At 49.1% G+C, this 22,408-nt stretch overlaps 1 protein-coding gene across 1 annotated transcript in view; it reads right to left on the reverse strand.

The window, feature by feature from the left end:
- Window positions 1-22,408, reverse strand: part of LOC122366338 (dynein axonemal heavy chain 10-like) — a 59,606-nt gene that overhangs the window by 32,387 nt on the left and 4,811 nt on the right. Inside the window, exons 7-51 of the mRNA XM_043338507.1 lie at window positions 21,600-21,752; window positions 21,214-21,434; window positions 19,593-19,782; window positions 19,189-19,285; window positions 18,884-19,026; window positions 18,529-18,719; window positions 17,882-18,080; window positions 17,409-17,551; window positions 17,138-17,242; window positions 16,699-16,843; window positions 16,357-16,506; window positions 16,001-16,151; window positions 15,328-15,560; window positions 14,759-14,905; window positions 14,579-14,677; window positions 12,910-13,097; window positions 12,218-12,379; window positions 11,909-12,106; window positions 11,401-11,568; window positions 11,054-11,177; window positions 10,617-10,775; window positions 10,382-10,488; window positions 10,066-10,195; window positions 9,760-9,921; window positions 9,402-9,642; window positions 8,957-9,105; window positions 8,584-8,723; window positions 8,271-8,466; window positions 7,805-8,038; window positions 7,167-7,277; window positions 6,865-6,980; window positions 6,641-6,740; window positions 6,245-6,384; window positions 5,926-6,047; window positions 5,601-5,726; window positions 5,175-5,297; window positions 4,901-5,031; window positions 4,417-4,605; window positions 4,068-4,240; window positions 3,737-3,902; window positions 2,518-2,676; window positions 2,118-2,236; window positions 1,630-1,765; window positions 1,240-1,348; window positions 956-1,101 (exon numbers count right to left, since the gene is read on the reverse strand). Of these exons, the coding sequence (XP_043194442.1) occupies window positions 956-1,101; window positions 1,240-1,348; window positions 1,630-1,765; window positions 2,118-2,236; window positions 2,518-2,676; window positions 3,737-3,902; window positions 4,068-4,240; window positions 4,417-4,605; window positions 4,901-5,031; window positions 5,175-5,297; window positions 5,601-5,726; window positions 5,926-6,047; window positions 6,245-6,384; window positions 6,641-6,740; window positions 6,865-6,980; window positions 7,167-7,277; window positions 7,805-8,038; window positions 8,271-8,466; window positions 8,584-8,723; window positions 8,957-9,105; window positions 9,402-9,642; window positions 9,760-9,921; window positions 10,066-10,195; window positions 10,382-10,488; window positions 10,617-10,775; window positions 11,054-11,177; window positions 11,401-11,568; window positions 11,909-12,106; window positions 12,218-12,379; window positions 12,910-13,097; window positions 14,579-14,677; window positions 14,759-14,905; window positions 15,328-15,560; window positions 16,001-16,151; window positions 16,357-16,506; window positions 16,699-16,843; window positions 17,138-17,242; window positions 17,409-17,551; window positions 17,882-18,080; window positions 18,529-18,719; window positions 18,884-19,026; window positions 19,189-19,285; window positions 19,593-19,782; window positions 21,214-21,434; window positions 21,600-21,752 (6,891 nt within the window). The remainder of the gene's footprint in view (window positions 1-955; window positions 1,102-1,239; window positions 1,349-1,629; window positions 1,766-2,117; window positions 2,237-2,517; window positions 2,677-3,736; window positions 3,903-4,067; window positions 4,241-4,416; window positions 4,606-4,900; window positions 5,032-5,174; window positions 5,298-5,600; window positions 5,727-5,925; window positions 6,048-6,244; window positions 6,385-6,640; window positions 6,741-6,864; window positions 6,981-7,166; window positions 7,278-7,804; window positions 8,039-8,270; window positions 8,467-8,583; window positions 8,724-8,956; window positions 9,106-9,401; window positions 9,643-9,759; window positions 9,922-10,065; window positions 10,196-10,381; window positions 10,489-10,616; window positions 10,776-11,053; window positions 11,178-11,400; window positions 11,569-11,908; window positions 12,107-12,217; window positions 12,380-12,909; window positions 13,098-14,578; window positions 14,678-14,758; window positions 14,906-15,327; window positions 15,561-16,000; window positions 16,152-16,356; window positions 16,507-16,698; window positions 16,844-17,137; window positions 17,243-17,408; window positions 17,552-17,881; window positions 18,081-18,528; window positions 18,720-18,883; window positions 19,027-19,188; window positions 19,286-19,592; window positions 19,783-21,213; window positions 21,435-21,599; window positions 21,753-22,408) is intronic.

Below are 22,408 nucleotides of genomic sequence, written 5' to 3' on the forward strand. Positions count from 1 at the left end.
CTTGTCAAGCCGCGTCGAATGATATATATATATATATATATATATATATATATATATATATATATATATATATATATATATATATATATATATATATATATTGTTTGGAAAAGGTCAAGTTTTATGTTGACCTCATGTGACCTCGAATGACATTTGGTTGACCTTGACACTTGAAAGGTCGTTTGTGATGGATTCGTACCCGCTGATCACGAATCTGGCATCTATTTTCCTCTCAGCCTTCATTTAGAGCCTCCGGATGGCAAAATTATCTTATTTATTAATTACTAACTTGAATCAGTGAAATAGCCTCTAGCAAGGACACTCTTCTGTGACCTTGACCTTTGAGCAGCCTTGTATCGTAAGATGAACCACAAATAGGGACCTGATAAGCCTCAAAACATTTCAAAACATCTTGGAAGTTAGCAAACAAGATGTACGAAAAAGTGCAAAGTTTGAGGTCAGTTTTGAGCATGACCTGCACCTTGACCTTTGATGTTGAGCACATTTTCGGAATCCTCAGATTCTCTTCTTTCGTTTGACACCCAATTTTGCCGGTTTTATGCATCCTGCCGTCCTCTAGAACGCTTACTTTGAGATCACTACACATGTGCCGGTTTTTGTCAATTGTCCTTGACCTTGACAGCTGAACTTAAAAATTGTCCCGAGGTTAAAAATTTTGGGTGCTTTAGAATCGTCTCGTATGGACCTTTCGTTTGGTATCGCTTTTGTTTGCGTAGGTCCCTCATTTACGGAGTTAGACGGGGGGGGGGGGGGGCGAAAAACGCCCCCTCCCACGGCCGGGCTGCGGTGGTTGGGATTACCCCCCGGGCCCGGCCGGGTTAAGCACGTGAACAAAATATCGCATATATCAGGATAACTACCGACGTCCAAAATAAGTAAAGCAAAATTCAATCCACGTCTACGCGATACTCAGAGAAGCAAATCTCATACTCACCATATTGAGGTTAGTGAGGGGCACGATTGTTTTCATCTTGGCCTCCTGACGTCCGTCCACGAGTGCTTCCAGGATGAGATCCAGGCCGGGCGGCACATACTTGTCAAAGAGAGCGTTCATCTCCTGAACCTCACTAGCCGGACGACCTGAAAAAAACACCACATGATGTCTGAACCTAAACAACTTTCCAATACGGCTTCTGAATTCTAAACAACTACATAGTGTATTGAATGTTCATCGTGTGTTTAGCATTTGCTTTGAGCGGAGGTGTTCGCAGTACTCACTGGCCATCCAGCGGTCCCAGAAGGGTCTGTAGCCGAGGTCCTTGGGGTCGACGTACACCATGCCGCACCGGGAGACGGTGGCCGGAGACGCGTACTGCAGGTCGCCCACCTGAAAACGCAGATACACGCAGAACATACAATGTTTTAGCTTTCCGATAACCACGAATCATGTGTCACAGAACAACGCTTGAAAACACCAGCTACCACCGAAAGCTGTGAAAACGGCATATAATCAAAAAGTATAAAGAATAGGAATCGAACATATAAATCAAGATAGCATAATGATTACGGCTAGTCGTTATCTGCTGGCTTTGGTTGGGCGAAGCAAGCGAGTTAGCTAGCAACGCAAGATCGTTGAGAATTGCAGCTCGCACTCGGCTGTGAGCGTACCTCGAACAGCAGAGCGCAGTGTTTCTGCAGGCGCATACGCTCTCCGTTGGCCAGCGTCAGGAGCTTGTTGTCGTCCATGACGGAGTTCATGTTCTCGACCCACAGTGCATCCACGTCACCGTCAAACAAAACGTACCTGAGTAACAAGTCGGGTTATCCTAAAGAAGCTGTCTAGTTCTCTTTCCAGGAACTAACAATAGTATTTTTTTTTTTTTTTGCTTGAGAGACGAAGGTAATCTTTGATAAATTTGTCTGATGACAGGCCGGATTATCGTCCAGGCAGCCCGTCTCCTTATTCCTATTCGTTTAGCGAGACAGCATGCACAATGCTGAGAAATAGGAGCAGTGAAAACTGTTTCTCTCCCGGTCACACCTTCACATATGTTTCAAACACACTCACGTAGAAAAGGCTGAATATATCTATATACCCCGTTAAAACTGCAGATGTGTGGAATGTATCCTTCAACGGGGACAGCAGCTGTACTTACCGCAGCTCTGACTTTTCGGTGGGTTTGTTGATTTCCCTGAATATGTTGGAGAGCAGCCCGTCGGTCCAGTCGCGAGTGACCGGATCCAGCACACCGTACAACTCCAACACGGAGCACGCCTGGCGACGGACAGGGACACGGCCGGTTATTCGAAACAAGGCCGCGAGCACAACGCCGCAAAAAACAGCTAGGGTCATAATCAATAAATTGACCTCGCAAACAGCTGTAGAATCAGGCGAGCTTGCCGCAAGGCATTGGCGATATTAGATAGTTTCTTGTTTGGAGTGACTCATCTTAAGACGGGATTTGTACCGCCTCACAAAATGATCAGCAAAATAAGCTAACTATATTACTTATAACTGCGAAACATAACCGTGCTCCCAAAAGCAGAATCCCCTACCTTGGCATTGATAGTGAATATCTTTGTTGGGAAGCCCATGAGGGTCTGCGCGTCTCTGAGCGTTTTGATGATGACCGACTTGCCGCCGCCCGTCGGGCCGATGACCATGGTCGTGTGTCTCGTCTTCATGATCTCGTACATCTGGATGACCTTCTCCGTCTGTGTAAATGATAGAGAATACCAGTTAGTTGGAAGCACGGGGGCAAAAATTAGAATAAGCCGATCAGCTATTTTAACCCTATTAGTGGCAGGGGGGGTTGTTTTCATCCACCCCTCAGGTTTTTCGGGAATATCTCCGAAACCGCTGAAGCTACGATGCTGAAATTTTCTGACTTTTCCTAAAACTAAATTGGGCACATTCCCTGAAAATTTCAAGTTCATAACTTTACCAGGGGCAGCTCCAGAGCACTGGGAATTGGGGGGTCCTATTCGTGAAGCGAGTCATTTGGGCGAAGATCACGATGCTGCACCAGTTTTACGAACAGTGAATGAAAGGTATCATGTGATAACATATACAGTTATTGTGCATCCTCTTTTGACACGTTTTTGCTATAATAGGCGGATCCAGGCGTCCAAAAAGGGGGGTTATGTTTTACCTCCCAACATAGGTGCCCTGACACCGCCTATGCATGACCAATACAATTGTAGTCGTTCTCTCATAAGAAAATTGTAACATAACAAGACCATTACCACCCTTTTTAGAAACAGTACCAACAAAAACCTTATTTACTATACTTTTTGCGTACCCCCAATCTCAATGATCTGTATCCGCCTATGATTTTTGAAAATGCATATTTTTAGGATCCATGTGAATTCCTGGTTCATTCTCTATCGATCGGCAAAAGTTGCGTTAAGATTGGTTCAGAAACTTGGCCGTGATAAACAGTCTAAAATGTATCTGCAATTTGCCCGTTTTTACCCCCCTCTACCCCCCCCCCCTATTGACATTTTTAATTTTTATTTTTTAGAAATGTAGATCACGTTGAGCGAAATCGAATGCCGTTTGAATTTTGAAAATCGGCCCGTTAGATCTCGAGATATCAAGGGGGGGTCGTAAACAGCCCCCCCCCCTGCCACTAATAGGGGTAGCCAGGAGCCTGCCACTAATAGGGTTAAACAACATGTTATTAATACGCCGATATAGAAATAAGACGGCGACAATGATCATTCAAGTGATGGGCGATGGACAATAACTCATTGCGTGCTGATCTGCATGGACCTGCTTGGGCAGATTGGTGTAGTTTTTGTTTTCGATAGCCTTGTCGACGGCTGTGCTGAGCTTCTCGTCCGTCTCCTGCGGACACTCGACGCCCGGGAACAGGTCGTTCAGCAGTCCCAGGAACAGCGGCGCGTCCTCGTACGTGAACCGGGCAAAGTTCATGTCCCTGAAAGTGGAGGCACACTATATGAGCCACACTATATAAGCCACAGAAGTCAGATACTAATTGGAATGGCTACCTTACTTCTTTTTATAGCGACGGTGTAATCAATTACCACACGCGGAAATTATTTCGCAGCCTCGTGTACAAAACAAAGTTTATTGGTCTCACTTGAGCGACTTCATCAGAATCATGTCCTCTGGCATGTCCTGGGTGATCCTTTTCAGTTCTCCAGCGCGGACGAGCACAGCTTTGATGTTACGCAAGCCGAAATCGTAGTGATGCTGCTTCGAAAGCTGCTCCTTCGATAGCTTGTACAGAACGGTCATCTTCTTCGCCAAGGTCTGTCGAAGTAAACAGTCTATGTAAAATCCACGAACACGCTGGCGACGTTGGCTATTATAAACCCGGCCACCTGAAAATGACAAGATTAGCAAAGCAGCTGCTTATAAAAGGCGTTTATATTCACTAGAGTTGATGTGTATTTCTTTAACATGTGGCCGGTAATCAAACAACTGACCTTGGCCTGGAGGAACCCCTCGGAGAAGAGCATGATGAGGCAGATCATCTGCAGGTCGGGCACGATGCACACCACCGGCCGGAAGAGCGCCTTCACCGACTCGGGCAGCTCGGTGCGGCCCGCGTACCCGGGGTTCATCGTGATGAACATGCCCACCTTCGGGTCCATCTTGATCTCCTGACCCTCGAACTGCAACAGGGGCGCAAGGGTAACCGAGTCATTTAGCGTGAAAGCATGCAGAACGCTGTGGTACTAAAAAGTAGCATCGCATTGAGGCATCTCCTCTTGCCAGTTTCCCGGATATTGTTCGACATTCAATTTATTAATAATTTATCAATAGAGCTGTAAGAAAGTTTCTTTAATTGACGTAGTATTTCAAAAAGATTCACATGATAGGCCGCATGTGATATTAAGTATAAAAAATAATAATAAAGGCATATCCTCCAGCCGACTTTGTTGAATCGCCTAAAAATATGTTACTCACGTGGAAGGTGGCCAGCTTTTTGACGAGGGCGTTCCGGATGGTCTGCAGCTGCGTGGAGATGACGGAGATCACAGAGATCTCGATACGGTTGAACTCGTCAAAGCAGCCCCACGCACCGCTCTGGCACAGGCCTGAGAAGCGAGCAAACACCGATAGTTGGAATAGCATGGAGCGCGGGCATTCTCTCCACCATGCAGGCACGCACGCATATTACCAGCAATGTATAACTGTGCTCTGTGTGGGAATACAACATATTGATCTGCAGCTAATTTACCGGAGAAAATTTTGCCGACGGCGCGGAAGTCCATTCCCTCTCCGCAGTTGGTGACCATACAAAGCAGGCCGAGCGCCTTGGCGAGATCCTTAGTCGTCTCCGTTTTACCAGTACCGGCTGGTCCTGGAAGCACGAGCACATACAATGTCATCCAATGATGTAGCACCTATGAGCCCATACAAACCATTACGGATATATATTCAACTCTAATGCCCTAAATTTAGCTCTCGAGTGAACTCCACTAAAAGTTCGATACCAGCAATAAATTACATCACAGAAGCCAGTGAGAACCGGTAAAATCACGGACGAAAGACTACCAAGTGAAAATTACAACGTGTGATTTTTAAGAAATACCTACCCTGATAATTCAATTGCGCATCCCACAGCTAATTAATTCTACGCCAGTGAGTTGCTGCCGGGACCCACCTGCCGGCGCGCCGCCCAGGTTCATGGACAGAGCCTGTGTGATGGTCAGGTAGATCCGGTCCGTCAGAGGAGTTATCACCAGACGTCCGTTCAGACCCATGTACTCGTAGCCGTAGTCGAACCGACCTGACGGAGAACGCGGGACAAATTAGGCGATTTTTAGCAGTTCGCAAGCATTATCAGTCAAGTATTCAACTACAAAGGCATAACTCCACTTACTCATGAAAGCTGTCAGGGAAAGCAGCGCAGCAAAATAAAAATAAAAAATCTAAAGAGTCAATGAAATTATGGTTTCATCGGTAAATCGGCGGCAATATGCCCTTACCGGTACACTGTTGCACCACCAGACTGTCTGGCTCGCACATCCAGTAAAATCGGAGCTGGCTCTCCCATTCAAACTCGCTTTGGTCAAGGATGCTGTCCCTCACGAATGCGTCGATGATGTCCCTGAAAGGTAATTCGACAACAGTGTTAGCGGTCAATAAATATCATCGATCGACCGATATCGAAATATTGACAAATTCTTAACGTACCTACCCAAAATAATACCATATACAGTCTTCATACGGACATAACACGCCATTATTTAGACAGACAACTTCAATAGGTTCATCCTTTCCGGGTTGTCAGTATATTGAGCCCACCTGGCGTGCACGTCGATGATGAGCACGGTGTTGATCTTTTTCCGTTCGTTCGGAGTCAGGTCAGTGCGCACGATCAACACCAACTCGTCCAATTGTCTGTTTAGAGTCGTCAGGTATTCCTTCATAGCACGCTTGTTGCCCTGTGTAAATAAAAAGTTCTCAGGTGATTACCAAAGAAATGAGAAAAACATCCACGTGCGCCCTTTCGAGTATTTCCCGAAGTAGTTTTATCTTGGTGAGCTTGATTTCAAGAAAACAAATCAACTGCTATTTCCGATACAACACCGGAAAATTTCAACGCATTGTAGCTAGGAGGGCATAATAAAGGGAACATTAAACCAGACACGTATGTACATACATTTTAGCTACTTGTACGAATTCGTTTTCGGCTGTCACCTTTTTCACAAGCCTGAAGACCTCCTCGACCTCTGCCGTCCACCAGACCTGGTTGGCCGCCAGGCATATCATGCCCTGGTAGTCCAGCATCCACTGTGCCCTGTGACACACGCGTTATCAAAACGTTATCACATGTTATCATTTCAAAGTACCACGACAATTTCACGTTACTAAACAAACACAATGATGCAAACTGCCACAGGCGCTACACCCTGTTCACAAACCTGGATTTGCTTGTTTTGGCGTACTCGTAGATGGCCTTTTTGGTGAGGAACCGGTTGGTCCTCCACATTTCGGCCATCACAGCGTTCATCCAATCCTCCACGCGACCATCCACCACCTGTCGCATATCGTATGCTTCCGTAAACATTGCTGAACACCTGTCAACACGGTAATCAAACAAACTAAGAAGCAAAAGAAAATAGGTAACCAAACGTTCTACGCACTTTATTCGTAAATAACATGGAAAGAATGCGTAATGGAACGCGTGTTTCACCAAACTTTATCCTAAAGAGTATTCACTCGCCTGTGCCTCTCTGAACTCCATGACCTCAGCCTCTGCGGAGTGCATGGCCGACACCACCAGGTCGTCATCGGCGTTCTTCACCATCCGCAAGGACAGGATATTGTCGAACATCTATCGGCATGAATGCCACATAATCAATCACTTAAGGCTGCAGCTAAAACCCACGGATAATTGCAGATGCATATCGATCCTACCACCACGGAATATATAGTCTACGACATTAGATGGATTCAGTTAAACGACACAAATCGACATTTATGACACATGACCTTTTCCGGTAGGGTCACGACCTCGACCCTAGGTCAGATTTTGTAGTCGGTCTTTTGAGGTGAGATTATACTTCATTCGACGCGTCTCAACGAGCGGAATGCGTCGCTGATAAAATCGACAGTACAACCTTGATGAAAAAGTTTCGCAGAAAAACGTTTCCCGAAAAATGTTAATGCTTTAGTGTCGTAGACTTTATATTCCGTGCTACCACCTTGTTTATGGTCAACTATCCGCACAGATAACGGATAGTTGACTGACAGGTATATCAATCTGCATCTACTTGCTTTATTACCCACCCTATCAGCTGAAGTCAACGGTTCACTGGCGCTTGTTCATTCTCTCAGCCAAGCTGCTGTAGCATCGCGTACCTTGATGATGTGCTCCTGAATGCACTGCGGGTCGCTGTTGCCCAGGATCGACAGCAGCTCGTCGTCTGAGATGAAGAAGAAGCGAGGGAAGGCGTTCCGCTTGGCGTCCAGGTAGTCGGAGAGTGACTTCTGGCACTTCTCCAGTCCCTGGGAGACCGTCTCCAGGTCCAGCAGGCGGTTCGGCACCAGGCAGGCCGTCTTGATGATCGGCACTCGGTGGGCCTCGTTCATAATCTGCGTGCGAAGGACAAAAGGGAACATTTATACAAGAAAAATAAAAGAAGCTTGCATTTAGCTCTCAAAATTTACGATGCCCGCTCGGTAATCGCCCGCTCGGTAATCATGACATCTGTGAATTGTTCAAGATGCAGTTATAAGGCATTTTCCGCAATAATCTAAGCCGATGAGCTAGACGAATGTCAAACATGTATTTTGGTCCTAAGCACCTGCCTCTGCCTTCAATTACCTTCCTGTAGGTGCTGTTGATGGCGTCAAACTTGCGCGACTCCTCGGGCAGCTGCGATCGGATGTCGGGAGACAGGTAGATGGCCTCCAGGTAGATCCACTTCCTCTGCACTACCAGCCAGATCTCCAGTACCTCGGCGATCACCGACAGCGTCTTCTCCCAGGTCTGGATCTGGGGCAGGAACGGTCCCACGAACCTGCCAACAGCGGCACGTGTCACTGGCTGCAGTCTGCAGGATATCAGCAGCATCACAAAAGATAAACTATTGGATATGGTCTCGGCTGATCGAACTGAGCGTACAGAACTGTCTCACCGCGATCCGCTCATGCTCTGCAGGTTCATGGTGCTGTCGTCGAGCGCCAGCAGCACCTCGTCCACGGCGGTCAGCACGAAGCCGCGCTCCTCGCCGTCCTTGGTGTACGGCAGCACGGTGAAACGCATCGCGTCCCATTGCTGCGCGCCCAACATAACGACGGGTCAGTGTGGCATCGAGCTAAACTGGGATCGATATGCGAAATTATCAAAGAAAAATCAACTGCAAGCATGACTGCTTGCCCGTTCATACAAAAAAAAAAAAAAAACGCGCGGCTGTCTTTCATCATCCTGTTCAGTTATAACTACGCGTAATAAGACTGACGCCTTAGTCCCCACGTGTCTCGCATCGACTTCCCCTTCGTTAAACTAACCTCTGCGACGTCTTTGACGCCGGTCTCGATGCCGAGCTCCTTGATGGCGCCGCCGACGATGTCGGAGATGACGTCGCTGTAGTTGCTCAGCTCCATGGCAAACAGGTTCGCCAGCGTGAACGTCTCCGGGTCCATCTCGAACTCCTTGCCTGAAGCGGCATAATGACAAGGAAACCGAACGGAACGACCCGTAAGTACAGAAGCCATCTAGCAAACCAGCTGTCAGCATGTAGTAAAGGTCTTACCAAACTGAACATAATAAAATCAAATAAAAAACACCACGGTATGATGGTATGATTTATAGTCAGTGGTCAAGATTCCGTTCAATAGAATAACGCTGATGAACATGGAAAAATCACATCATTTTCAGCGAGTTCGTAAACAACAACGAAACGGATATGCAGCCACGATCGGCATGTAACAAGCCCAGGCGAATTATTCTCACCAGTCTTCTTCATGAGCTCGCGCCAGTGCCGGTCGCGGATGGCCTCGTTCTTCAGGTCGACGAACAGCGGCACGGACGCCTTGAACTGCTTCATGTTCTCCTCCAGGTTCTTGCCGACGGTCAGCTGCCGCACGTCCTTGGGCAGCTTCTTGAACTGCCTGATGTAGGTATCGATGTCGTCCGTCAGCGCCTGGGCGTTTAGGTTCGCCCACAGTGTCTGGGCCAACTTCTCTCGGGCCTCCTGGATGACGATAAATCACAGACGGTTAGCATCCTTTATGAAATCACGTTAGAAAGCTAGGTGTAACTATGAATAAATTTCCCTACATGTCTCAGTATAGCAGGGCCGCCACCGTACCTTTTGGGCCAGGTAGATGTCGTAGATGAGCCGCATGCCGGCCATGTCCTTTTGTATGGTGTTGAGCTCCGGGTAGGCGGTGATGTCCAGGTCAAAGAGCCGCTCCGACTGGACCAGCTCCTGCTGTCGCTCCACCAGCGTCTCCAGCTCCTCCTCGTAACTCTGAAACGGTCAGAGTCAAATAAAACTCCCAGTCGCACATACCAGAGAATACAGGAAATCAAGATCACAAGATCATTAAGATCTTTGAATACCTGAGCACAATTACATTGTGTCATATCATTTTTCTTTTTACAAAGGTCTCACCTTCATCTTTTGTTCGCCGAGGTCGAACTGGTCCCCGACGGTGCCGGGCCCCTCTGAGTCGTACCGGGCGCGGAACTCGGCTATCTGAACGTGGAAATCAGACACCTCACCCTGCGTGATAACCGTAAACCTGGCGACAAAAAAAAAAGTCAGGATAATATATCGTCACGGCCATTGATTGTTAACATCGGCGCGGTCTGAAAGGCAGTCATCTCAGCCCGTTTCAAAAACCTTTTGACAGTGCGATCCAACAAACACGAATGCGTGGGAACACAATTATTAGCGAGCAGTTATGACCGGTGAATTGTTCACTCGCCTCTGTTTGACCGGCCCCAGTCTGGCGTTGGTGACCTTTGCCCTGAGCAGCAGTTCGTCCCAGAGACGGTTGATGCCCGTGTGAGTCTCCACCTCGGCCTCCGGAACCTGGCACGCAGCAGAACACACAGACAGAGGTCACAGGCACAGTACACCTGTAAGACACACAATCACACATTCCGTAAATCCCGACTACACTCACTGCAGTAATAGTACGACCAATCCTACAGACGCACCGGCACGCCGTGGACGCTGAGCATGCGGTACTGCTCCTTGATCTGCACCATCTTGAGCTCCACGTCCAGCGACATGGCCTGCACGTCGGCGATGGTGGCCAGCAGGAACTTGATGTCCTCCTGGGTGGCCGGCGCACGGCTCAGGTCGTAGTGCTTGTCCTGCAATAACGCAACAGACGGTCGTAAACAATCATACACAGGCCACACGCAGTTTTCTTCAGGAATGTGCATTTCCAAAGACTATCATGCAAACAATGCGCTTAAAACACAATCCGCAATGCGTCTGCAGGACGTACTGCATCGATAACACACCGGCGTCAATGAAGTCGCTCGTACACGCATTATTAAGAAACCCAAAGATCAGGACGCCTGAGAAATGCACGGTCAATACTTCTGCTACAGCCTGTGTGCATTGCGACATCAATTAGTATACTCACCTCAAACAGTTCGCAGAGGTTGTTCAAGTCCTCTTTGGCAATAGCGTGCAGCAGTTCGCCCAGAACGTCTATCCAGCCCTGGATGTGACCCTTCACAGCCGAGGTCAGGTCATCCACGCGCAGTCTGAAAATAAGACACAATCAACATCTCATTTGGCATCCGATAAGACGCTAGCCGATTGTATCAGCTGAACTTTATCGAGGTAAGGGACGGGTCAACTGGTCAGATTATCGCACAAAAGTAACACACGTTAAGTCACAAGCGGCACTCTACGAATAAAAACGTCAAAACCGTTACACAATTACATACGCCAAGGACAATAAATATCGGTACAATCCGCACCCACCGTATGCTCTGGGCGTCCATCTGGGCGGCGGTGGTGTTGACGTCCTCCAAGATGTGTTTGTAGAAGAGGAACTTGTCGTCCCAGGCCACCAGCGACGGCTGGCGAGACACGAATTTCTCGCACGTCTGCTGCTTGTCGTACTTCCACAGGTTGCGGTAGCGGCGCCAGCTGCCCCGTCCAGGCATACGTCAGCAAGGTAAAACGTCAGAGTACACATCAATACGGCGTTAGTACAACACTTTTGCTGAAATTTTCGAGAATGGGGCAGCGTTCTGTACCAGACCAATGCCGGAAAATGAGCACTTGCCTGCGATAAGAAAACGCAAAAAGCAGCGTCAGATGTAGGCCGATGAGGTGTCAAAAATACGTTTACGACATAAGGCCAGAGAAAATGACGTTCTATCTCACTTTTTATCGAGGTATTTGCACCAAATTGCCTGCTAGAATCCTTGGAAGTATCGTGAATCGGTTCCATATTTCGGACGGGAGCTGCTCGAGCCGCACTCACAGCTGGATGCTCTTCTGGACGCGGGCCAGCAGGTTTTGCACCGTGTTCTGGATCTCCAGCACCAGATCAATCACCCGCGGGTCGCAGCTGATGTCCTGGAAGAAGCTGTAGACGAATGCGTCGTTCGAATTGTCGCCCATCTTGATCGGCGGACACTCCAGGCACGAGCCGCGCTGCCACCGCACAAAGTGCTTCGTCCTGGAACAAACAGATTGTCGGCGGTTTTATGCAGACGTTAAATCGATAGCGAAAGGTCTAAAAGTGGCCGAAACACACAGCAGCATCGGGAGGTAGCCAATAATTACTTACGATTCGATGCAGTCTCGGACCGAGTTCATGATCATCTTGTAGATGTCGTTGGTGAGCGGGCTGACGACCACGTCCGGCGTGGCCAGCAGCATGTTCACTAGGAACAGCGGCGTGTCCCGGTTCAGCCGGGTCAGGAACTGACGCAGGTTCAGCAGGATCAGACTGCGGGGACGGTCAAACAAGTCACAGCCAGACACAAACCGATGTCATGAGGTGTGATAACTGGCATAAGCATAAGTCTGAGCACGTGTGACTGCAAACAGATTCCCGAAGCTTAAGCGGCACAACACTCATTTTCACCGTTCCGTGCTTCTATCCTCAGGATACTGAAATCCTCCTGCTCCACGCCGCAACCCCCTCCGGGCTGGACAGGCGACTTTGTCTCATCCGGGCTGCTCCCTTGGAGCGGCACCGCTGCTCCCGAGGGAGCGCACCCCGTAGCCGGGTGCAGAGAGTGCTTGGGGGCTGGTCGGCCTGTCCATTTGGACGGGCTCAGCCCCGGCGACTCTCTATGGTGCCTGCCCAGACCAATGTCTTCCCCTAATTCCTATCATCCTTCCGGTTCTGAAATGGTCTTGTCAGACCGAAAGGGACCCAACAAACCAGACCCAACAAAACAAACTTGTCAACTTGTTGGGTCTTGTCAGACCCAACAAAACAAACAAAAACAAACAACACTCATTGCTCCTTACTTGGTGCAGGCGACGAAGCACTGCCGCTCCCAGTGCGAGTAGTACTTGTAGAGCCGCGGGTTTCGGCCCGTGTTGGTGTGTACCACCAGCCCCTCGACCTTGATCAGCTGCGGCCCGATACTCTGGTACTTTCTGGCCAGCCGCTCAATGTCGTGAGCCCGCCGCAGCTCCACGCAGCTGAAGAACTCCTGTGGACGAGAACAGAGAACAATTACACTACGGTACGGCCAGTGGTAAATACAACAGTAGGCGGAAGGGTGGCACGGTACAGATAAATATCGCGCCAAGCCGAGCTCCAGTCGCGGCTGCTAAGAAGTACAAATTAACTTTGCAGCCTTAGCCCGCGCGGGGCTGGGGTCTCCAGCCGAACGCGCGGGGCTGGGGGGGGGGGGGGGTAAATTTTACCCCCCTGTTATCTCCCGAACTAATGGTCCGATTTGGAAAATTCAAACGCCAATCGAAAGATCTCATCACGAACAACTAAAAACATGTACTTAATTTTAAGTTTGAGGTCAAGGTCAAGGTCAGATCAAGGGTACAAATTGCAAGTTCCTACAGTATCGGCCTTGCACCGTAGTTGCCGAAGAATGGAGTCATGGACTGAGACTGATCGCCCAAAACGTGTTCTTAGGCTACCAAGACAATATTCGTTGCATACAATATCATTCAGAGGTCAAGGTCAAGGTCAGGTCAGGTCAGGTCAGGTCACCAAAAACAAAATATAGAAAAGGGCATGTGCGACACATGTTTTATGGGTCATTTTACTCATAGAATTCAATAGGCACACTCAATAAGTGATATGGACCACCTCTGGATGAATTTCAGGTCGAGGTCAGGTCAAGGTCAGGTCAAGTGAGGTCAAATTTTGAAGTTGGTTGTTAAGGCCTAAAAAGGTGTCTATCTGATGCAGTTTTTCACGGCGAATCGAATGGTGCTATTTTTGTTTCCGTACGAGGTCTAGAACTTCAAAAAAGTCATTTTTCAAAATTTTTGTGTGTCGTGACGTCATACAATTTTGAATAACTCCCACATTTTTGAACCGATTCTTCTAAAACTTGGTATGTAGGTGCACATAGACCACTTCTCTGACATATATTCCGGTTTTTTTGATACACTCAAAATTTTGGATTTTATAGCTATTTTCCTACAAAAGTCAGTTTTTTGAAAAAATTTGGGCCAAAATCCAAAATTTTCAAAAAACCGAGATAGCCATTTGATAGACAAAGTAGAATTACGTATATCCTTTTTTGTTACGTCTTGATTACTTTAAAAATGAAGATGTTAGCGGCGTTTGAACTTTTGCCGTTTTTGAGGCGAAAATGGCGAACATGACGTCACTAAAACGTCAATTTCTCAAAAATTTTCCGACGGATTTCGCTCAAATTTTCAGGGAACGTGTCAAATTGATGTAAGAAAAGGTACTGAAAGTTTGGCGGCGCTGCGCGCCGCCGTTTTTGAGATATTGCAAAAATTCGCGAGGGGGGGTAATATTTACCCCCCCCCCCAGCCCCGCGCGGGTTAGTCTTGCAACCTTAGTCAGCGAACGTCCTGATCAGTCAATCCCACTGATAAATCCATGTAAGCTGAAATGATATCGGAGTCGGGCTTACTCTAGGACATACGCAGAAATCAGTAGCTGAGTGATGATTATATACCCAGCACCGCCCACCTTGCAAGGAAGAAGCTCTGTCGTTGTCGGTCCGGTGAACAGATCCATGTTGCTTAGACTGGAGATCTGTCGCTCCATGTCTCTCGCGTTCTTTTGCACCTGAAATACAACGAACCCATTTGTCACATTTATCCGTTCATAACTGGACACCTCATAGAGACCTGACGCCGGAGCCCTCACCTGGTGTACCAGCGACTCGAACACGCCGATGGCGCTGTTACACTTGGTGCAGAAGTCACCGACGCTCAGCGCGCTCCAGTTGATCCGCTTCGTGGCCGGGCGCAGGATCCGCTCCACGGAGCGGACGTCCTCCTTCAGTAGCTCCATCTGCGGTCAGATTCGTCCGTTAGCAGCTGCTCACCTTCATATGCGTCACATCAAAAATATTCCTGCAATTTATTTTCACCGGAAACCTGATCCTACGTGAGAGGTAAATAAGCAGCGAAGCGTCAATCAAACAGCTGTACGCCAGCGTACACAATTTTCATCAACAAATGTGTCCTTCCAAGCATTTCCTTTTTCGTCATCGTCATGTTAACCGTTCAGCTCATTCTACTCAACACTCCACCCCGCTCTCCCCATCCACCATGCCTTTGCCCCCCCCCCCCTTCCGCCCAGTCCTCTCCCCCTCAAGCTCTCTGTACTCCACTACCTGCCTGGCCTGTTCTCTCCAGTCCGCCCTCAGACTGTCCATGTCTCCACTCCCCTCATGCTCTCCCGTGTCCCGCTCCGTCCTCTATCATTCTGACCTCGGGGTCTGTCATGCAGCCGAGCACGCCGTTGAACCTGTCGATCATGGCCGCCAGGTTGACGCTGTGTCGCCGGTAGCGGTCCTCCTGGAGCGCCACGTTGCGCGCCAGCTCGGGCAGGTGGAAGCCCAGCACCTCCAGGTGCTTCGAGTCGGCGATTATCTCCAGCAGCTCATACGGCACGTTAACAGAGAACGGAGACGTGCGAGACGACGGCGTGGCGCCGCGCAGCGCTGCCGCCGAGAGACAACAGTGCGTTTGAACAGTGCGAGTGAAATGGCGAACGCAGTGGGCAGCTTTATTAAGTGATGATGCGTCTCGTTTTTCACCGTATTTTCTCTAGAAATATCATCGAACGGAATGAACACGTCAATATTTTCATGTCGTTCAGTAACTATGCATCTCGTTTTTCATCGTATTTTCTCTAGAAATATCACCGAACGGAATGAACACGTCAATATTTTCATGTCGTTCAGTAACTATGCATCTCGTTTTTCATCGTATTTTCTCTAGAAATATCACTGAATGGAATAAACACGTCAATATTTCATGTCGTTCAGTAACTTAAGCAACACGATTTAACCATAAGATTATTTTTAAGTCCTGACAGCGTGAAATTAACGCTACCGATTTTCAGGCATAGCATACGGACGGAAGATAGGCTGTGTCTTACCACTCTTGCAGGGCGACCGTCCGGTCTCAGCCAGCACCGTTTTGCGGAGCAGCTGCGGCAGCATGTGGTCGATACGCTCGCGCCAGGAGGCGTACAACTGGTCCTCGTAGGCCTTCATACGGCGGCCCACCGTCAGGTAGTGCGCCTTCGCCTGCATCGCACGGTGCCCGTGAACAGCCAGCCTGACAGAATGATCTACGCTGCGCGACTCTGCCGTCAGTATTCCGTCGTACTATAGCCATATATTTTACCGACAAATAAATAAATAAAATCAAAACTTCAACGACACCACGCATAAAAAAGGTGCAGTATATGCAATACGTTGTCGATCAATTCGACTTATCCTTAGACCTTACCGCCTGTCCCATTTCGGTGTCCATCATGGCGGGGCACTTGAGAAACTTGACGATGTTGCGTTTGATTTTGAGGAAGAGCAGGCGCTCCCAGTGGATGGCCCCCGAGACGGCCGGGTGGTTCTTGTGCAGCGGAGGGTCGTCCTTGTTCTCCTGCCGATCGAACCCCATCGTGATTTTGACAATTTTCCCGAAACACAGTCAATAACTATCGTGCCTTGAAATAAAACGGCGCGCAAGTGATAAGAACAACGAATCAAAAATCAAAACCATCTTCGCCATAAAATAACCATCACAGCTCTTTGCCATTCGTTCAATTTAAAGATATGTTTAAATTGCACTCACGTCGAACATTTTGGCCACCTCGTCCACCTCCCGTTTGTACTGGTTCAGGATGTCGCTGTACTTGCGACGCAGCTCGTTGTTGATCGACTGACGCGACTTGACGTGCTCAAACTTCCGCACCACGTCGAACGCCGCCTCCGAGGACCTGGCGATGTCGACCCAACCAATTGGCGTGTTAATAGCAGGAGCCGAGACACGTCAGCGCGGTTAAAATAGTTCCGAAACCTTCAGAAAATTCCGGAGGAAATCGTCATTTCATTGGTAATTGGTCTTCTACGAGAATAAAAAGAAAGGTCTGCCCAGTCTCCGACCTCTATAACATTGTTTCGGAAATAAACAGCGGTTCCGACACGCACGATTTTTTCGGTAACTCAAATCATCGCGCTTTTAAAATTCACAACGATCGTAGGGTGGTCTATTAAGGGCAATGTATTCTTACCTGAGAGCTCTGAAGCTTTCGTCAAGGAATTTCTTGGCCTCTGACTCGATTCGCAGCACCTCGGTACCGAACCGGTCCATCACTCCCTGCCACATGTGATGCAGCCTGCGGAGCAGATAACAAAGAGTATGACACCCAAAACACATCAGTTGCTTGCTGAGGGACGGAAGGTTGTGCCAGCGCTGAGCGCATGGTCTCATAAAAAACATCAGTCACCAACATATTTTTATTGTGTGTAATTTCGCTTTCACCCGCTGTTGTGCTGCCGCACCTGGTACTGAATATGTCGAACGCCACTGCCTCGAACGGCACCACCAGGTTCTTGACGCGCTGTTTGACATCGTCCATACGGTGGGGATCGGAGGTCACCGCCCGCAGGTCCGGGCACAAGATGTTGTTGAACTCCTCCAACACCTGAGCAGCCGCGCATAAATATCACAGGACGGAATATTTGATAAGTAATCAGCAAAGCCAAACATGGGTGCGAACCACAACACGACGAAGTTCGACCCTCAATCTCAACACTACAAAAAGATAAAAACTCACGAACTGCACCGAAAGATAACTGACACAACACGGCCGCGCCTTTATACGGTGATCTGGTCAGACCTTAATTAAAAAAAAATCGAAGCCGATCATTAAAAAAGCTTCAGTCATTTAAAATACTCCCGACCACAAACCAATTTTACAAAGTTTCTTTAGACATGAGCACGTATCTCGCAACGGCTGCCTCTGGCCACTTACGACGGCGACATGCTGGAGGTCCTTGCAGATGATGGCCATGTGGTCCGTGTCGTCGAAAAGACGGCGCCGGTCGAACTCCCAGCGCGCGCCGCGGCCGGACGTCTCGATCTCGGCGCGCGTGGCCAGGTACGACTCGCGCCAGCGGCTCAGCAGGCGCACCGCCGACGCGGCCAGCTCCTGCACCTTGCGCGGCGGCTGTCTGTCCACCCAGCGCGCACACCACCCGAATACGGTCACATAGTCGGACGAATCGTACATAAAGCGCTACACAGCGGGCTGCTGACCGCACACGGTAATATAAAAAACACACACACAACTCATGAAGTTCAAAACCGATATAGGTAAAACCAATGATGAAGAGAAGGCTTATATCGACACCTTTTTTTTAAACCCCACATCTGCTCTCCCGTGAATTTCCAGGAGGCACGAAAGATCTCCTTTTAAAAGTGTCCAATCGTCCGATCCTGATCAAATATGTGTGTTCGTAGGCCTGTTCTGGTATTGCTTTATCTGCCAAGACAGACAAACTTGAGAAAAATCGAGTGATTGTACCTTTTTTGAAGGTCTCTAACCAACTTGTCTGAAATTCACCGGAGAACAAATGTGGGGTTTAAAAAAAAGGTGTCGATATAGCGGTCGCCCATTACCTGAAGAGTGATTTGATGGAGATGGCGCTGCGGACGCGGGTGACCAGCTCCCAGGCGAGCCGCTCCATCAGCGGCGCCATCCGGTGGTCGCGGTTGTAGTGGCGCGAGAGGATCCACACCATGCGCAGGCTGTCCATCACCTGGGGCAGCGCGTCGGCCACCACCGACAGCGACGGGTGGCTGCGCACCGTCTGAGAGGACGCCCCGTGGGGAGTCAACGCCCGACCACCAACAACTCCAGGCCAGCCGCCCGAGCAATATGAGAACATGTAGCGTCGAGCCGGCACTGGCTGTGTAACTTGTCCCTACTTTACCGCAAATATTCAGCGGCTGCAACTAGCGCTGCGAGTCTCACCCTGAAGTGTCTCTCCAGCGTGGCCAGGAAGCGGACGTTGTCGTAGGCCTCGCGGTAGCAGCGGTGCACGTCGTCCACCTGCATGTGGAACCCCTGAATGACGCTAGAGTCCACCATCTCCAGAAGACGCACCATTTTCATCACTGCCAGACAGAGTTATACAGACACTGTTTATAGATATATTTCAGTGCTGGCTGGTGAAAAACGTCAATAACTCAAAGGCACAGCTATCGAACCAAATCAATAACGGCGTCACAATATCTTAATGAGTGTTTGGTCCACAGGCTTTAAGCAGTGAAACTGACCTGTGGGCAGCTTGAACTGTTCCACGAGCGAGGAGAGCTCCGAGTACTTCTCCCTCCACAGGTCCAGCTCGGCCATACACCCGTTCGAGGACGGCTTCTGCTCAGTCAAATAACATAATGGGACGTAACATAACCACGCAGCCGAGCACAAGGCATGCTCCTTGCTCATTTCATTTCAAATACTGAAAATACTGAATGACTGCAATCGAAATCGCAGTATTTTACGTGACGTGCAAGACGTCTTGCAGTCTTTCAGAGTGACTGATCACAACCCGAACATCGCCATGTCGATTATCGTTCTGGATTCCAACAAAATACCCCTTTGCCAATCGCAGTTCACCTGTCCGACATGACTATCGGACTCATACTCGTGGGCGCTAGCCGTTGAGCCGCTGATCACTGACCCTGTTGATCATGCCGTCCAGGTTTCTGGCCATGTCCTGCTGCCAGGTGGCCAGCGTCTCCTCGATGACGGCCAGCAGCTGGCGGTCCTCGGCCAGTGCCGACAGCTGCTGCTGGTCGTCCGAGCTCGCCTCCAGCAGCGGCAGCTCCGGCAGCTCCAGGAAAAACCGCGTGCTCAGCTGCTCACGCGTCCTGGCGCACCCCGCACACAAACCGAAGGAGAGGTCTCAGAAGATGAGGAACGAATTACCATCGACAAAAATAAAATAAAAAAGCAAAAAAAACGAGGTTTGCTTTGTGTCAATAGATGTCCGCACACAAACCAAAATCGAGGTCTCTGAAGTAAAGACCGGTAATTAAAGGGACAGTATCACCATTTTGATGAAATTTGACATTGCATAGGCCCCACCTTTCTGGTCCGGGAACTGAAGACCGATCCTCGAAGCTCCACACCGTTATCCAGCTATCGCCGCTCAAAGTACGAAAGGTGTACTACACTTTGAATCGTGCTTCACTATCTTCACTGTTTAAATGTTTGCGCCGTTAATTGACCGCCAGTAATAAAACTTTTACCCTGGTCATTTCATCAAATTTTATAAAGCCAAAACGTTTTTCGCACTTATTCATCACCGTTAAATTCATTAAATAGTCGTAGGCAATTTCCGCTGTTTCCTTCGGATTCTAGCGGCTCAACAAAGGAATTCCTCCAGCTTGAATCACAATCTCCCTCCAATGTATGACGTATATGTATGACGTCAGCTGATCAGTCTCGATCTCAACGACAACTCAATCAGAAGAGCGGCCGCGTAAGCGTAGCGTCAATAATGTATTATCTGCGCCAGTTCTGTAGTAATTTCGCAGGCTTCCAAAGTGGCGGCCATGCTTGTAGTGGTGGTTCGCTCATGAAAATGACTCGCTCGTGAAAAATATTTTTCACCGAGTTCGGTCCTCAAACTATGTTTTTCTGATTCAGAAAAATAAGAAATGCTAGTAAAAAAAAAATCAGCTCCATACATTGATTTTTTTTTCGATGATACTGTCCCTTTAACTAAGAAAATCCGCAACAAGATCTAGAACTCGTCCTGCGTCCCCTCGACACATGCAATCGTTGCTCTCTACACCGATGACGGGTGTACGAGTTCGCGTCATCCTATCGTCGTTATTTATCGAATTCATAAATAAAAATAGAAACCTGAAGTTTTCTCGTCTGAACTCAAGTCAAATGACACTCTTCAGATTATCGTAATGTTAGAAACACGCAATCGTTTAAAAATGGGATGCTTTGGATTTCAGCAAAAGCTTCGTCTCCAGCCAACGAGGGTATCGCTGCAACAGTGCGATCTATGCTTCGGTATTTAGTTTACCTTACGACGGGCAATGCACGTTTTATGCGGAAAAATGGTAAAACGTTGAGTGCAGGTCGCATTAAACTTTCTGTGGGGACAGTGAGATACGGCTTGGTAAAACATCAATTACTGAAGAAAAATATGGGCATTCAATTATTCGTTGAATTAAAAGACACGTGCTGATTGATCGATCATCCGGTCAGGCCCAACGCCGCTCCGCATGCAAGAACGATCGCCATCACGTTTGCCCCCCCCCCCCCCCGCCCCTGGAACTCACCTTTTCACTCCGGAGATGATCTTATGCAGGTTGATGATGAACTCGTCTCTGAGCTGGAGCCGTATTGAGGTGCGTCGAGTCACTGGTGTGGCCGTGATGGGCCGCGCTCCGACGGCGCCCGGGGCCGAGTCGCCGCCGGCGCCGGCTGCTGCCTCCGGGACCGTCGGCACGGAGGTATCGGAGTCACTGCCCTCCCGAGTCTGCAGCACTGGCAGGAACCGCTGCGGCGCACACAGACGGGCTGCTGCTCACCGGGCAGATAACACGCACCACGATCACAACGGCACGATATCCGATCAGCACTGTCACAGTTGTGGCACACCTCCCGACCAACTTGACGACGATCAATCACTAAACGTCCCTCACTTCCCGAAGCAGTCACTAACCTGCGCCAGCGTGGCGTCCAGATCGTCCAGCGCCAGCTTGTCCATGGTGCAGAACTCAAAGTGCTGCGGCATGGCGCTGCGCATCGTCTCGGCGTCGTGCGGCTCGGGCACGTTGTTCGGCGTGCGCCGACTGAACACCACTGCCCCAGACGCCTGACGGTGGGGAGGGGGAGGGGGAGGGTGCGTCGGCTGTCCTGAGGATCGTGTTTCAACGCCGCTTCCTAAACGGGAATCGCCCCACCGCGCCGGTACGGATCATATAGCCGACACAAATACCCTTCGTGGTGTTCGGCAGATCTTGGATTGCTTTATTATAAACTGTTTCCCTATAACATGGATAATCAACAGACGTCAGTAATTCGAAGTGACACAGAAAAATGATACTGCTTAACCCTAGTTTGCCGTGCAAAGGCAGGAACGATTACGTCGGGTCAGAGGTCATTACGTCAGGTCAGAGGTCACCGAATGATAATCTTTTTGTCCTTGAACGGCAGGGTTACAGGAAATTTCAACAGTGTTATTATGTGATTTCACCGCCCCATCGTTCCGTTATTTTCCATCCTCAGGACCGCCAAATACTTTTCCTCCACGCCGCTGATCTGGACTGGACGGTCACCTTCATCCGACGCGAGAAGCTCGTAAGGAGCAGGCATAGGAGCGGTGGAGTAACCATTTGCGGGGCTGGTTGACTTACCCACTAATGCCTATCATCCTTACGGCTCTGCAAAGGGCTCGTCAGCCCGGAGAGCCTAAACGTATGCAAGAAAAAGCATAGGCGGCGGAACGGGGAGGGCACCGGGGCACGGCGT

The sequence above is a fragment of the Amphibalanus amphitrite genome, unplaced genomic scaffold, assembly GCF_019059575.1.
Source record: "Amphibalanus amphitrite isolate SeventyFive unplaced genomic scaffold, NRLGWU_Aamphi_draft 000798F_arrow, whole genome shotgun sequence".
NCBI classification, from domain to species: domain Eukaryota; kingdom Metazoa; phylum Arthropoda; class Thecostraca; order Balanomorpha; family Balanidae; genus Amphibalanus; species Amphibalanus amphitrite.